This window comes from Stegostoma tigrinum, chromosome 5 (assembly GCF_030684315.1).
Source record: "Stegostoma tigrinum isolate sSteTig4 chromosome 5, sSteTig4.hap1, whole genome shotgun sequence".
Taxonomy (NCBI): Eukaryota; Metazoa; Chordata; class Chondrichthyes; order Orectolobiformes; family Stegostomatidae; genus Stegostoma; species Stegostoma tigrinum.
In genome coordinates, this window is record NC_081358.1 from 118,107,362 (window position 1) to 118,123,891 (window position 16,530).

Here is a 16,530-nt window from a genome sequence, read left to right on the forward strand (position 1 = left end):
CATATTGAACAGAGAGTTCTCTCAAATGGATAAAACGGCCTGCTCCCTTCTCTAGTTATGTTCTTAAGCTCAGTCACACGCACAAAATAGAAATTCAAATTTGAGATGAGGAACATTCAGAATTTGACTTGGTACAGGGATTTCCTCCACTTCAAAAGCCTGCTGATGCTCACCATTTGGCTTTAAACATGAGAATCTGCCTCTTGGGTCTGATCTTGACAGTCATTGTTCATTATTCCAGCACACGCAAACATCATCAGGACAGGACGGGAGTAAAATGGCAAAAACATGTAAATTTTCATGCACTGAACCACATTCTACCTGGTGTTTTCATTGTATTCGTAAATTTGAACTTTTCCGCCCACATTTGTGCTGCTATCATCACTGCCCACCGCAATCATAGGGGGATGGGAACGGGAACTGTGAAGAAAAGCATTGGAAAAAATATGTAAGATGTAATTATTAGCCCCATGTACAAATGATAAAAACATGTAATTAAATTTGTGCAAGTAGTAACTCTCATCGATAACTTTCACTATGCTAAAAGGATTGGCTTTCATAAAATATTTCCAAAAAGGCAGCAGAAACAAAACAGAATTAAAGCTGGACTCATGGCTGAAAACACAATCGAAAGATCTGTTTCAGAAACAGGAAACTTGACTGTACTGATAGAGAATCGTAATATGCACTTCCATTCGCTGTTAAAATCCCAAATTCAGTTGACATTTTATGTAAATTTTGCCTGCTCAAACAGTCAGATGGACAACAAGGAAGGTTTTTTTCCCTCTCTCTCTCTCTTTATAGTTGTCATCTGAAATGTGTTGTCTGAACATATGGTGGGAACAGACTCAGTAACAAGTTTCGAAAAGATATTAGATAAATATCTGAAAGGATCAAAATTGCAGGATGAAAGGGAAACAGGTTAGTTCTTTCAATGAGCTGGCACAGCACAACTGGTTGCCATATTTTATCCAAATGAGAGGTATCACCACTGGGAAATGCAATAGTTCTTAACACCAAAAGAACTGTGGATGCTGTAAATGAGGAACTAAAGCAGAAGTTTCTGGACAAGCTCAGCAGATCTGGCAGCATCTGTGAGGAAAAATCAAAGTTAACTTTTCAGAGATAGTAGGAACTGCAAATGCTGGAGAATCTGAGATAACACGGTGTAGAACTGGATGAACACAGCAGGCCAAGCAGCATCAGAGGAGCAGGAAAGCTGCCATTTCGGGTCGAGACCCTTCTTCAGAACTGATGGCAGCTCGGAAAATGTTGATTTATATGCAGTTTTTAATAACAGTTTTTAACTTTACTACACAACTAGCAGTCAGCAGTCAGAGGTCAAATGCAATGAAAGCAAATGGAAAAGATGCCAGAATAAAATTAATGGAACTTGACCATCTATTAGGGCAGTTGTAAAAGATGCAGAGGTGATCACACAATTGTGGCCAAATGTTTGTAAATGGACAGTGGCCTTACTGATATTAATGGTTTGGTTTCTTTAGATTAACGGTATATACGTTACAGTGTAGAGTGCTGAGGCACAAAATCTGGCCATTCAGCCCAACTGGCCATAACAATATCACATTTCACGTGCGCCTTCTACTCTTCATTTCTTCCTATTCAACGTAACTTCTGGTCCTTTCTCCCCTAAGTTTATCTAACTTAACCTTAAATCCCCTTCTCTACTCCTCATCATAATGGCAGGAAGAAGAAATATAATCAACTTTATCAACTATGTCCACAGCAGTTCACCATAAATTTATTCTGAATGTGAAAGGGACTTTTGATTAGTTGTATAAATAAGGAAAAATGCTCTTTATTAGCCAAAACCAAAAGGATTCTGCTGAAAAGTCACCAGACTTGAAACTTTAACTCTACTTTCTTCCCACAGGTTCTGCCAGATCTGTAAAGTTTCACCAGCATCTTTTGTTTCTGTTTCAGATCCTTGTTTTACAGTACCCTTTAACTTCTCTGGAGTTGCTAATTTATCCGCAATTGGTGTACTAGTTTAAAAGTTCTGAAGCACCATGTTAGGTCAGGAAACCCACACATTCTCACCTGGAGGGGTTCCAGGAAATACAGCTGCAACTTAATTTGCACGATATCTCATGTTGCAATGACCACTGACTAAGATTCATGACATCTGGGGCCTCATATATCCGTACAACTCCATCTGCAGAACAGGTGGCCAGAACCAAACCCATGTGTTTTGGAGCAAATTTCACATCAGTCACTGAGGTTCTGCTGTCTACGAGTGTAGTCCTCTTAACCTGTTTGGAGATAGGTAATTAAAGGCTCATTAATGTGAACACAGCTATTGACCAGGGTTTTTATTATTGTTTCGTTACGATATCCTCTCATTTTCCCTCCTTTCCTGAAGATGGTGACTCTTTTAATGGAAAAAAGATGCATTGCGGTCTCAGTGAAGAGTCCAAGCTTCTTTTAGAGTTTGACAGTACTATCCTGAAGATATTTTCACTGGGGTGGGAATCTTGAACTCGGGGATAATTATTCAGTAAGGTGACACTTCATTTAAATCTGAGTTGCAACTGAATTTCTTCTCCGAGAGGGGGTAGTGGATGTCTGGAACGTTCTAGCTGGAAGTTCTTAAAGAAGAGGTAGGTGGGAAATATCAGGAGTTAAGGACTATGAGAAGATGACATACACAGGGTGTTGGACAGATCAGCCACGACCTTAATGTCGCACCTAGCTATTCTTCACGCAAGTTGTAAGGTTTTTTTATTTGTTTGCAGAACGTGGACATCGCTGGCTAGGCCAGTATTTCTTGTCCATCCCTAAATTTTCATTCCAGATTATTACAGAATTCAATTTTCACCATCGGCAATGTCCCTGTTAGAGCCCATGTCCCTAGCTTCTCCACACAATGTGTAGAACATTCTGCCTCAGCAATGTGCCCACTAACAGCACTTCGTTTAAACTGAATTGAAGTGGTTTAAATGGGTGTTAATACATAACAACTCAGACAAAATAAGAGGGTGACCGGGTACATCATTCTCGCCTCTGAGAGGGAAAATGTGGCATCAAATTTTACTCGAAAGACTTACATGGAAAGATTTGTGCTGCTGTCTCAGTTCAATAGTAAGGCAGTGCTCCATCGTCAAAGGTCTTTTAGATGTAATATTAAACTGAAATTTGGGGTGAATGTAAAAGATTCCATGGCGCAGTTTTGAAGAAGGGGCATACTCACCAGTATTTATCTCTCAACCAATTACAACTTAAACATTTCTGGTCATTATCACATGGCTGTCTGTGGGACGTACAGCACAAAAATTAGTTGCCAGAGATCCTACTTTAAAACAATGACTACTGTTCAAAAGAAATGCGATGGCAATAAGTTTCTATAAGTCACGAGGTTATGAAGGTGCTGTTGAAATGCAAGTTTTGTCACTTATTTTGACAACTATTGCATTTTACCATTCATCAATCAGCTTTCAATCCACACTAACTAATATTATAAAACATTACTGACCATTTCACTAACCACGTAAATTACATTGTAACTTGATTAATTGTTTTGTCATTTGTTAAAACAATCTCATAAGACACTATGTTGAGCTTTAGAATTTGACTTTTTGTTGAACATCTGGTTGATTAGTCGCTCTGGAGACTGGAAGTGTAGTTAAATTACCATTGCCACCATCCATTGCGGATACAGCATCACAGACCAAAACCAACCAAACCCAACAGCATCAGTTGTGAAAACATCCAAACTCACCCAATGGCTCTGTCCCCGTAGTTTGTCATTCGATTCTCCCACTATCTCCTCCCACACAGCTGCTGTCCGATCGAAGGAGCAGGAAGCTAACACTTGCCCAAACTCAGGGTGGGCCCATGTCACTCGCCACACTGACCCACTATGTGTCTACAAAACAGATTGTATAAAATTCCGCACATTAGGTCAGAGAGAGTAGCAGCCTCAATGGTAAGTATCTCAACTTGAATGTAAATCATACAATATTACAGGATGGAAATAGGTCTTTCATCCAACTGATGCACACCAGTTGATAACAATTCTTTTTGTTGTATGACAGACGAGTCTGATGAGAAACAATCAAGGAGCATTTGGCTATATTCTCTAAAGTTTAGGAAACAGAAGAGATAATCTAATTGAAACCATAAAGTACTTATAAAGTTTGATAGCGTGGATCTCCAAGGCTCAAAAGTCACAGTCTCTGAGTAAGGGGTTTGGCTATTGAGAAATGAGGGAAAGTTCCTTCATTTACTCACAGACAAAATTCTCTGTTGCTGTTAAGTCAATTAGCATACTCTAAACCAATAATGACAATTATTTTTAACATGAAGAGAATCAAGGATATGGAGATTAGTCAGCTAAGTGATGTCCACCTTCAAAGTTAGCCTTAATGTCACATCTACAGCTGTTCTTCATGAAAGTCGTAAGTATTTTTATTTGTTTGCAGAAAGTGGGCTGACTGGACTATCTGGCTGGATCCAGAGGACGTGTGAAGGACCAAGTGGACTCTTTCTGGTTCTATTTAGAATATATAACAATTATACCCAACTTTTTATTGTTTGGAGTATAAAGGAATGTATTATATGGCAGTCCAGATATGAGAAAATATATTTATGTGCCCCTGCTGTCCTGATTCTATTTAAATCCTTATTCTTTTTCTCTCATGCATTAGTTTAGCTTCACCTCAATCGTCTTTTCAACAGAAGTCTTTCAAACTCACATTATTTGCAGCGAAATGTATTTCTGCTGGCCAGTCAACTTGCCACAACTATGACAAAGAAGTGGAGGAGCCTGGAATTGTCAACTATGCACCAAAGTGGGAAGAGGCTGTTTTTTAAAACTGGTTATTCCCCACAATCAGATCCCATATCTGGTACATAAGTTATTGAGTCTGGCTTCCCCACATGCTGACAGAGAGAGAAACTGATTTGAGGAGCAATCACCACTTACATATAGCCTTTGTGCCTAGGAGGCAAAACAATATCAACGGCTCATAAATGTACTTTCTCTTACCTGGTCTCCACTACAATACATCCCTTTATACTCCAGACAATAAATACTTTGTTATAATTGTTATATTCTAAACTCTTTTAAAACAGGTAGAGTCCTGTTCCTGACAAATCTAAATTAGCTAAATAGTTGAAAACTGATTGTACTGACATTGACTCAATGTCTGAAGGGAGTCTTTTTTGTCATGGAATCAAGTCATCAAAAGAACAATGGTTAATAGTTGTTTGGTAAAACAGAACTTGGGTACTGCTGTGAAAAGGGACAGGCAGTTGACATTTTTCTTCTTGCATTCATCAAGGCAGATGCAAGAATACCAGATTTCAATTGAACAGTTTACAGTTTATATTTTCATAATGTTATAAACTGTCACTCTCTTTGAAATTTGGTAGTCTGTCCTGATGAATACAAAACGAAAAACGACAACAGTATGTCTCTTTTCAGTCATGTATTACCATGATTAACTTGAACAGTTTGATAATCTGAAATTTCTGATTATCAAGGCTATTATATAGTCAGTTGCTCAGAGGTTTTGCAGATTTGAACAATTTAAGCAGCCTTCACATAATCTGATCTCTTTTTATTTGTGACAGCAGCCTCTGCAGAGAAAAATTACCACTGACCACTACTGCTACACCATCACTGAGCTTCTTTTTTCACTTGAGAACTCAAAACAGGTATTCCTCTAATAATGTCAATGCTTGGTGAAACAAGCTAAAACCACAACTGTTTCTGAGTGAGATTATGAAGACTGATTTTCTTCAAGTTCAGAATTTTTGAGGATTAAAACAGTGTAAACACATGTACATTAAACAGAAGTGCAAGTTGGTATGTGCCAACGTAAGTAGAATGAAGATAAAACACACTGTTATTGCTCTGGTGCCTCTACACTCCAGTAGCAGCTACTCACCTTCCAGCTGGCTGTGCAGTGCCAATCCCCAGTTTCACCCTTGTCCCACACCTGTTAAACCAATACAACATTTATTTAAAAAAAATAAATCCAATGGATTCACAGACACAAAATATTTTGAACTGGAAACTATGACTGCTGATGAACCAATGGAAATGATTGCTGCAGCCTGTCCGAAATAGTGAACCAGGTGCTTCCCCACAAGGATTCACTAGGATGGCAACTCTGTCTCTTCCAATTCCCGAAAGTCTAGCAAAACATCATACAACTATACTCTAAAGAAAACCTCGGACTAAGCCACCTCTAAGGTCAGTGAGCGAATGGCATTTAGCCAAAGGAAATCTGGGAAGGCCTGGAGATCAAAAATATCCTAATCTTTTACAAATCAATGTGGGAGTTATGAACAGTTTGTAAGCAGATATATTCTTTGCAGATGGCATAAACAAGGTCTAATGGACACTGCAAACATAAGAGATCCTGAAGTCCTGACACAATCTAATAACCTTGCAATTAAAGTCACTTCATAAACTAGTCAATCTCTTGGTTAAACACTGAACAATGTGATCTGAACAAAACAGGAGTTATTACTGCTCACAACATTCTTGACCACTATATATGCTGTACTTTATCATAAATATTCAGCATATTATTAAATCAGTATAAAACAAATCACAGAATCACTACAATGCAATATGAGACCATTCACGTCTACACTGACCATTAGAACAGCAAACCACCTGGACCCAACCCCCCCAACCCTGTAACCCTTATTTCCTGTAGCTAATCCACCGAGCCTGCACACCCCTGGCCACTAGCAGGGAACTTAACCTTGGCCAATGCACCTAAGCTGCACATCTTTGGACTGTGGGAGGAAACCTGAGTATGTGACGGAAGCCCACACAGACATGGGGAGAACATGCAAAGTCCACACAAACAGTCACCCTAGGCTGAAATCAAGCATGGGTCCCTGGCACTGTGAGACTGTAGTGCTAATCGCTGAACCACCTTGCCACCCAAATGCTTATAGCGCATAGCTAAAAATAAGTGATCACTCACATACTGTGGGTTAGCTTCATCTTTGGGGCAAACTGGTGTGCATCCACCCAGTCCACTTCATCAAGCACTATCAGCACTGTCTTTTCCTTTCTCCCTTGTGCATATTTACCTTCCCCTTAAATGCACCTAGTTACCTCAAATAATCCATCTGATTCCTTATTGCATTTAATGATTTTCTTACATTTGTGACTTCTAGTTTTGACAAGCTGTCTGTTACACAGTTTGTAAGATAGGCATAATGGGAACTGCAGATGCTGGAGAATCCGAGATAACAAAGTGTGGAGCTGGATGAACGCAGCAAAGATCTATTCTCAATGGTTTTCATGCGCCATGACAAGGTGAAGAGTGTGCTGGCAAGTTTTCAGAAGCAGTGCTACTTTACCTGAGTCAAGTCTGGCCTGTGCTTCTGATCTGTTCCAGAGTCTCGATACTTATTATTGAAGGCAGTATCTGCTGACCAGGTGTCCCTACTAAGAGTAGTTGTGGAAGCCTCCAGAGCCACTCATGTATAGACTTCTGATAGCGCACATGCGGGTGTACTGTGGAATTTTGCCTTATTGAAAAGGTTGGGAACCACTCTCCCAACTCACATACTAAAATGGTTTTCTGAGCATATTGGGCTGGAGTTTATACTCGTTAACCAAAAACCTGTTCATTCATCTCAGAGCTCTTTGCGGTGCTCAATTATTTACAAATAACTTCTCATTGTCTTCACCATACTGGATCAATAGATCAGTTGACAAACATTCACATTCACTAGCATCTGCACTCATTGAAACAGAAACAACAAAAGCAGCAAAACAACTGAGAAGAGGGAATTAAGATTTCTGTCCATGATCTTTCATCTGAACTAAACAAGGTCAGAAATGTGAAGAGAGTATTTTGGTGGAATGGCTCGTTGAAGCAAAATGAACCCAACCACAGGGCTAGCAGAAGGCAGATGATCAACTCCTTTCCCCATTTCCCCAGGCATGCTCTTCCATCCACTCTGGGGGGACAGGATGCTATCTCCCCATAATGTGCCCCAACCTTCCTGATCACTCTCTGTCCCTCCCCCAGCCTCCACTCCCTCCCCATCCCCACCCCAACCCCAGCCCCAGCCCCCACTCCCTCCCCATCCCATCCCTCACTCCCTCCCCACCTCTCATCCACCCCCACTCCCTCCCCATCCCATCCCTCACTCCCTCCCCACCTCTCACCCACCCCCACTCCCACTCCCTCCCCATCCCATCCCTCACTCCCTCCCCACCTCTCACCCACCCCCACTCCCTCCCCATCCCATCCCTCACTCCCTCCCCATCCCATCCCATCCCTCACTCCCTCCCCATCTCACCCACCCCTACTCCCTCCCTCCTCAATCCCTTCTCCTCCCTCTCTCTCACCCTACCTTGTTCTCCTCCTCCTCCCTTTCACCCCACCTTTAACCCCCAATCCGTCCCCTAACCCCTCATTCCTCAGTACTTCCCCCCCCTTCACCCCCACGACCTCAGCCCCCTCCCCGCCAGCTCCGCCCCAGGCCCAGCCTCGGCCTCTCCACCTTCACGCTCTGATCACTGGAGCAGGTCGCCATCCTTCGGCCGTGGAAGTCGAAGGAAACATCGTGGATCAAGTCTTTGTGGTCGGCCGCGATACTCCGAGCCACGAACATCCCGACAATCAGGGATTTCGAGCGGCGGGACCGGGGCGGCAGGGCACAGGCCTCGGACCGCGGGCTTACTCGGCGGCGATGCTTTGGCGCCTTCCGCTCGGCATGTAACGACGGGGTAGGGGAAGCCGGCAGGAGGCGCTCGACCTGTTTGCTGTAGCGCGGAGACACCAGGTGGTGGCGCTGTCGGGGGCGGGACAAACCGTGATGGCGAGTAATGACCACCATATGGCGGCGTTGGAGAGCTGGTGGTGCTGTTTCTTGGATGTCATCGGGATGGGCCGGCTAGCTGTGCTGTACAAGGTGTGACCAACAGGTGGCGCAGTAGTGGCCTGCAATGTCAACAGTGGGAACACTGCTTGTGGAGGCTCTCTTCTGCCTTTTCATTATTGAAGGCTCTCTTTTTATCTTAAGAACTTTGTATGGATTGCAAATCCCATGGCAATCTATAACATTTTTCCAGCAGAGCATTCTGCATAGCAGGACTCACACTAAGGCCCTTGAAGTTCTTTTCTCAGCATTGCTACTAACTGTTGCCTCTGCAGTTTGTGGCCATGATGCAGAGGTGCTGGCATTGGACTGGGATGGACAAGGTCAGAAGTCAGACGACACCAGATTATAGTCCATAATAAAAACTGAAAGAACTGTAAATCAGAAACAAAAACAAAGTCCACACCTGATGAAGGAGCTGCGCTCCAAAAGCTTGTGATTTCAAATAAATCTGTTGGACTTTCACATGATGTCATGTGATTTCTGAGATGGAGATAGCAGATAGGATCATGAACTGATCACTCTAGGACTTATTGGTACCTATCATGGTATGAGCTTGGACATTGCTTGAAGGATGATGTGCTTGAGCAAGTGCCAGTGTTTTCATCAGAGCTGGAATCCATGGAATGTGTACGCTTGTCTATCAAACCCTTCCAGACACTAAGGCCATTACTGCCTCTAGTGTTGCTATCTCTGAGGTAGATCCGTTCACTGCCTCCTGAAATCCAGGTTAAGAATTATTGAAGGTTTGACATCAAAGGCCCCAAATATTCCAGAGGCAGCCCTTCTCAGTCAGCGTCTCACTGCCCACTTCTCAACTTCTATACTCTACCCGTGGTGTGTGGGCAGCGTTAAAGTCTAACATAGAGACATACAGCACAGATTTCTGACCCATGTCTAAGGCATTGGTTGATCAGGCATTAATAATCCCTGTATTCCTATATAGTCCAGTAATGGAGATGATAAATACAGATTCAATACAAACTGAAAATTATAATAAGTTTGCAGATGACACCAAATTGGTGGCCTAGTAGACAATGAAGAAGGTTTTCTAAAATTACAAAGGGATCTTGATCAATGGGCTGAAAAATGGTAGATGAATCTTAATCTGGATAAATACAAGGCATTGCATTTTGGTACCACAAACAAAGGTAGGGTTTATACAATTAATGGTAGGGCCATGGGTAGTGTTGTAGAACAGAGGGACCTAGAGGTGCAGGTATATAATTCTTTGAAGTTTGATTCACATATAGGGTGGTTTAAAACAGCATTTGCCATGCTTGCCTTCATTGCTCAGTCCTTTGAATATTGAAGTTGGGAAGTCATGTTGAGGTTGTACAAGACATTGGTGAGTCTTCTTCTGGAATAGTGTGTCCAGTTCTGGTTGTCCTGTTATATGAAGGATATTATCAAGCTGGAGGGTTGAAGAGATTTGCGGGATGTTGCTGGCTGGGTATGGAAGGCTGGAGAATCCAAGATAACAAAGTGTGGAGCTGGATGAACACGCAGGCCAAGCAGCATCTCAGGAGCACAAAAGCTGACATTTTGGGCCTAGACCCTTCATCAGAGAGCCACTCTGATGAAGGGTCTAGGCCCGAAATGTCAGCTTTTATGCTCCTGAGATGCTGCTTGGCCTGCTGTGTTCATCCAGCTCTGCACTTTGTTATCCTGGATAGGCTGGGACTTTTTTTTTTCACTGGAGCATAGGATGTTGAGAGGTGACCTAATAGAAGTTTATAAAATAATGAGAGGCATAGGTGGAGTTAATGGTAGTTGTATTTTTACTAGGATGGGGGATTTCAAGACGAGGGTCATATTTTTAAGGTGAGAGGAGAGATATTTAAAAAAAGATATGAGGCAAACTTTTTACACAAAGAGTGGTTCACATGTGGAATGAGCATCCTGAAGTAGTGGTGGTTGCAGGTATGATACAATGTTTAAAAGATATTTGGATGCATACGTAAATAGGAAAGGTTTGGAGTGATATGGGCCAGGAGAAGGCAGGTGGGAATAGTTTATTTTGGGACTATGTTTGGCATGGACTGGTTGGATCAAAAGGTTTGTTTCCATGCTGTATGATTCTATGACTGTATTTATTTAACTCACCCCCATTTTTCTGCCCTTTTCTTCAGAAACTGCACAATTCTTTTCAGATAATTATCCAATAATAACTTCTGTGTCAAATCTCTCCTCAGATTTGAAAAAGATAAACTTGTGTTCATATAGTGCCTTTCATAACTGCTGGACATTTTGGAAAAGCATATGCATACACAGAACTTTTGCAGTACAGATTACTGTTGTAAATGATAAATGAGACTCCCAAGTTGTCCATAAAGACCAGATAAACTTTTCAAGGTGCGGATGAGGGATATGTTTTTTACTCTGCACACTAGGAATGGAAGCGAAGAGAAATGAAAAGCTTAGCTGGCTGAGAGAGTGCAGAGAAAACAGGTCAGTGAACAATGCACCTACCAAACCCTCTGTCTTCTTCTGCAGCAAATGTAGCAGACTGCTGAGCCAGAGTGGAGGCTACACTGAACCACAACAAGCGATGTTTAACACAGAGTTGAGCACCAAGAGGCCACCTAAGGTCTCACAAAGCTGCCAAAGCACAGTCAGATGACAACAGAAAGAGGAAGTTGAAAATTTCAGTTACATTTGAAAGCACAAACAAAAACCTAAACAAAGCCACAGTTTGTGGTGTCCAGAAAGTTACAGATTACGTCATTTAAAGCTCAGATTACTGTGCTTGTCACAGATGAGATTTTGTTATTAAATAAGTGACTGGGAAGTGAAGACTCTGATGTATTGCTTGCATCAGTTGTTTCCCCAGTAAGTCGATGATTCACAGAATTTCACAAGGAGGTTTGAACTGACAATGATGCTGTTGTATTGAAACTATATGAGGAACCCAAATATTGCAGACGTCAGAACTGAATCACTTACATTGCACCATCTTCCACCTCTCCCTCCCACAAGCCAAAGTCCCCATCCGGTTCAAGAAGACCACCCATGCCCAAGAAAACACATGCAGTGTGCCTTAATGACTACCACCCAATAGCTCTGACTTCAATAATCATGATGTTCTTTGAGGGGTCTAGTCATGGCCCACATCAGCTCCAGTCTCCCAACCTACCTCAATCCCCTGCAGTTTGCCTACCAGCATAACAGGTCCTCAGAGGATGCCATATCCCTCGCCCTGCACTCACCCCTGGAACATCTAAATAACAAAGACATCTATGTCAGACTCTGCTTGTTGACTACAGCTCTGCCTTCAACACCATTATCTCCTCTCGACTGATCTCAAAACTCCATGACTTTGGTCTTGGCTCCGCAATCTGCAACTGGATCCCCAGCTTTCTGACCCACAGACCACAATCAGTGAGGATAGGTAACTGTACCTCCTCCACAATAACACTTAATGCTGGAGACCCCAAGAATGCGTCCTCAGCTCCCTACTGTACTCCATGTACAGTTATGACTGTGTTGCCAAATTCTGAATGAATGGTATCTCTAAGTTCAATGACGACACCACCATCGTGGGACAGATATCTAACAATGACAAGTCAAATTACAGAAGGGAGGTAGAGGGCTTGGTGATGTGGCAAATTGAAAACAATCTGTCTCTCAACGTTGTCCAAACTAAAGAACTGATCATCGACTTCAGAAAGAAAGGAGGAGAACACACCCCCACCTACTTCAACAGAACTGAGGTTGAGAGGATGAAGAGCATCAAGTTCCTGATAGTGACAATAACTGACCACCTTCCCCGGACTTCCCATTGCACAACAATGCCTGTTCTTCCTCAGGCGGCTCAGGAAATTTGGCCTGTCCATAAGGTCCCTCAACTTCTACAGATGCACCATTGAAAGCAACTGCCAAGTGCATAACGGCCCGGTATGGCAATTGCTCTGTCCAGGGCCCTAAGAAGCTACAGAAAGTTGTGTGCACAGCCCAGACCATCATGGAAGCCTACCCTCCATCCACGGACTCCATTTACATGGCTGGCTGATGCTGAAAGATGGCCAACATCATCAAAGACCTATCACACCCCAGTAATGACTTCCTACAACCTCTTCCATCAGACAGAAGATACATAAACCTGAACCCATGTAAGAGCAGGTTCAGGACCAGCTTCTTCCCAGGTGTTATCAGACTGTTGAATGGACATTCTAGCCTCAAGTAATGTAACCTGTATGCCTCTAAGCCTTTTTGATCTGTACCTCCTTTGTTTGCTATGATCTGCTTTTATCATTTGTAAGCAAAGCTTTTCATTGTATTTCGGTACACGTAACAATAAATCAATCAATCAATCAAGCCCTTTGGGAAGAGTAAATTCGCCAGTAGATTCTTCATTTTCATATGAGAACAGCTGGAGTCTCATCTACTGTGGAACTGTACATCACACTAGTTAGATCACATGTGAAGCACTGTGGGCATTTCTGGTCACGACAGTGTAGGAAGGATGTGAGTGCACGAGAGATGGTGGATCACAAGGATGTTGCCTGGGCTGGAGGGATTCAGCTATGAAGAGACACTAGACAGGCTGATATTATTATGGATACACTGCATACTTGTGTGGCCAATGTATCACACATTTGCTGCCAGGTTCGTTTCATAGTGACCAGTTACAGTTGCAGCCCCCTCTCTTATAAGTCATCTCACTGATCCTGCCTATTGCATGTCCATTGACAGTTGTTTTCCTCAACATGGCATGCTTCATGATTGGAATGATAACAGATGGTCTTCTGCTTTCAGCCTCATTGTCAACATGCTTCGGAGACCCTGAACTCAACTTGCCTTCCCGAGTTGGGGGAAGGCTAGAAACAGGCCATTAGGACTGAGATGAGAAAACAGTTCCTCACACAGAGGGTGGCCAACCTGTGGAATTCACTACCACAGAAGGCTGTGGACTCTGGGTCACAGTATATACAAGGAAGAGATTGATTTTTTTTTTAGTTATTGGAAGCATTAAGGAATATGGAGAGAAACCAGGAATTTGGCACAGCATTAGAGGATCAGCCATGACCGTATTGAATGGTAGAGCAGGCTCGAAGAGCCAAATGGCCTACTGTTAGTTTCTATCATAGAAGCCTTGCAATGTGGAAACAGGCCCTTTGGCCCAACAAGTCCACACTGACCCTCACATTACCCCTCCCAAACCCATTCCCCTCTCACCCACCTAACCTACACATCGCTGAATGCTATAGGCAATTTAGTGTGGCCAATCCACCTAGCCTACACATCTTTGGACTGTGGGAGGAAACCTACGCTATATCCAAGTTTCTACTTTTCAATGGAACTTAGGCTCTCATTTGATTGATTGATTTATTATTGTCACATGTACCTAGGTACATTGAAAAATTTTGTTTTACATGCAGTACAGGCAGATCATACAACACAAAGTGCATTAGGGTAATTGAACAGAGTGAAGAATACAGTTTTAAGATTGCGGAGAAGGTGAATCTCCAGACCTGCAAGTAGATTTAAGTGAACATTGTTAGTTATTTGAACAGAGTTAGTGTTGAGTTTTAAAAGTGAGGAATGATTGTAAGATATGTAAGAGCTCACAAAGCGTGGTCAAGCTTCAGTGCCATCTTGAAGGAAGATGTTAACAGGTACCTTTTCTGTCATCTCCACATGTTTCACACCTATCTGGTCTTCACCTGAGCCATGTACTTGTGACTATACGAGTCCAGCTGAACCCCCTTCCCCCGAAGCCTTTGTCCTTTAACACCTGCAAACAGAGGCAACATGGTCCACCCCCTTAGTGACTTGACTTGCCAGTGCTGGTCGTCACCTCTACCTGACCCTGGCTAGTGGCCAAACATCTCCCAACAGTGCAACATCAGCCCCAGAGTGGACCCTATGGGGACATTGGACTGGCCACGATCCACTCCCTGAGAAACAGAGGCGTGACTCAATGCCTGACCATGGCTGAAGCTGCAATACTGGATGGGAGACTTTACTTGAATAACACCCACCCCAATACCGTGAACTTCATCATGCACTATCCCTCAAGACTTTCTGATATGGCCCCATGACAATCAATGGCATTGCGATCACTGAATCCATAGCTTTCAATATCCAGAGGATTACTATTGACCAGAAACCGAACTGAACTAGCCACTGTAAATACTGATGGCAAGATCAGTTGAGAGGCTGGAAATTGTGTAGTGAGTATCATACCATCTGACCTCTTGCTCACTATTTCCAAGCCACAAGCCAGGTGTGAAATGGAAACCTCTCAGTTTGCCTCGATGTGTGCAGCTTCAAGAACACTGAAGAAGCTCAACAGCATCAAGGTCGAAGCTTTGTCAGTCAATGCATTGGGATGTTACTTTTTTTTATTCACTCACAGGACTTGAGCTTTAGTGGCTGGCTAGCATTTATTGCTCATACCCAGTTGCCCTTGAGAAGGTGGTTGTGAGCTGCTTTCATGAACTGCTGTTGACAGACCCATAACACCCTTAGGGAGGGAATTGCATGATTTTGACCCAGTAACAGTGAAGAAACTGTGATCTATTTCTAAGGCAGGAGGAAATTTACAGTTGGTGGTGGTGTACCCATATATCTGCTGCCCTCATCCTTCTAGTGGAAGTTCTTGTGGTTTTGGAGGAGCTGTCTAAGGATCTTTGGTGAATTTCTGCAGTGCATCTTGTAAATAGTACACACTGCCGCTACTGAGCATTGATAGTGGAGAATGCTTGTATGCCAATCAAGCTTCTTGAGTATTGTTGGAGCTGCACACATCCAGGCAAATGGGAAGTATTTCTACATACTCCTGTAGATGCTGGACAGGTTTTGAGGTGTCAGGAAGTGAGTTACTCACCACAGTATTCCTAACCTCTGACATAATCTTTTAACCACTACATTGATGTGGCAAGTGTAGTTGAGTTTCTGGTGAATGAAAGCTCTCAGTATGTTGATAGTGGAGAATTCAGTGAGGTTAACACCATTGAATGTCAAGGGATTGTGGTCAGATTGTGTCTTATTGGAGATGGCCATTGTATGGCATTTGTGTGGCGTGAATGCCAGTGATATCACAGACATTGACACTGCATCTGCAAATGTGGAGCAATTTCCCTCCATAGTGTGAGAGCAGGAGGAACTGCAGCCAATGGATTGATTGGTGAATAGATTTTCTGTTAATAAGCCACTCTGATACCTGACTCTGCTCAAATCCATAAGCAAAATGCTCAAAATTATTTGATTTCTTTGACTTTGCTTACAAACTCATGAGAATGAAAACCAGGGCTGTTATAAAACATGATATATATTCAAACCAAATACAGTGTCAACCAGAATCCATTGGCAATCTTGCACTTGGGTGCTTCTTTATCTCTTTCAAACTGGACCAGGACAGGGCACCTCAAATTTTCAATTATTGAGGCCTTTGTGATGTTGTCAAACGTTATTGCAGAAAATACAAACCACTCATTAAACTGAAGAACAAAAAGAAATTACTTTTAATAAAGAAGTAGTATTTGATTTGAGAAATAGATTTAAGAGTGCTAAATCCACTAGACCAGATTAGCTTCATTCCAGAGTGTTGAAAGAGGTGGCTAGAGAGATAATGAATGCACTGATGGTTATCTTTCAAATGTCTACAGATTATGGAAAGGTTCCTGCAGACTGGAAAGTCAC

General features: G+C 42.6%; 1 protein-coding gene across 1 annotated transcript in view; it reads right to left on the bottom strand.

Moving 5' to 3' along the window:
- Positions 1–8,774, bottom strand: part of LOC125451748 (centrosomal protein of 192 kDa-like) — a 214,670-nt gene extending 205,896 nt beyond the window's left edge. The window contains exons 1-5 of the mRNA XM_059646356.1: positions 8,506–8,774; positions 5,913–5,963; positions 3,740–3,886; positions 2,062–2,273; positions 322–420 (exon numbers count right to left, since the gene is read on the bottom strand). Coding sequence (XP_059502339.1) covers positions 322–420; positions 2,062–2,273; positions 3,740–3,886; positions 5,913–5,963; positions 8,506–8,616 — 620 coding nt within the window. The 5' untranslated portion in view covers positions 8,617–8,774. The remainder of the gene's footprint in view (positions 1–321; positions 421–2,061; positions 2,274–3,739; positions 3,887–5,912; positions 5,964–8,505) is intronic.
- Positions 8,775–16,530: the final 7,756 nt, after the last annotated feature.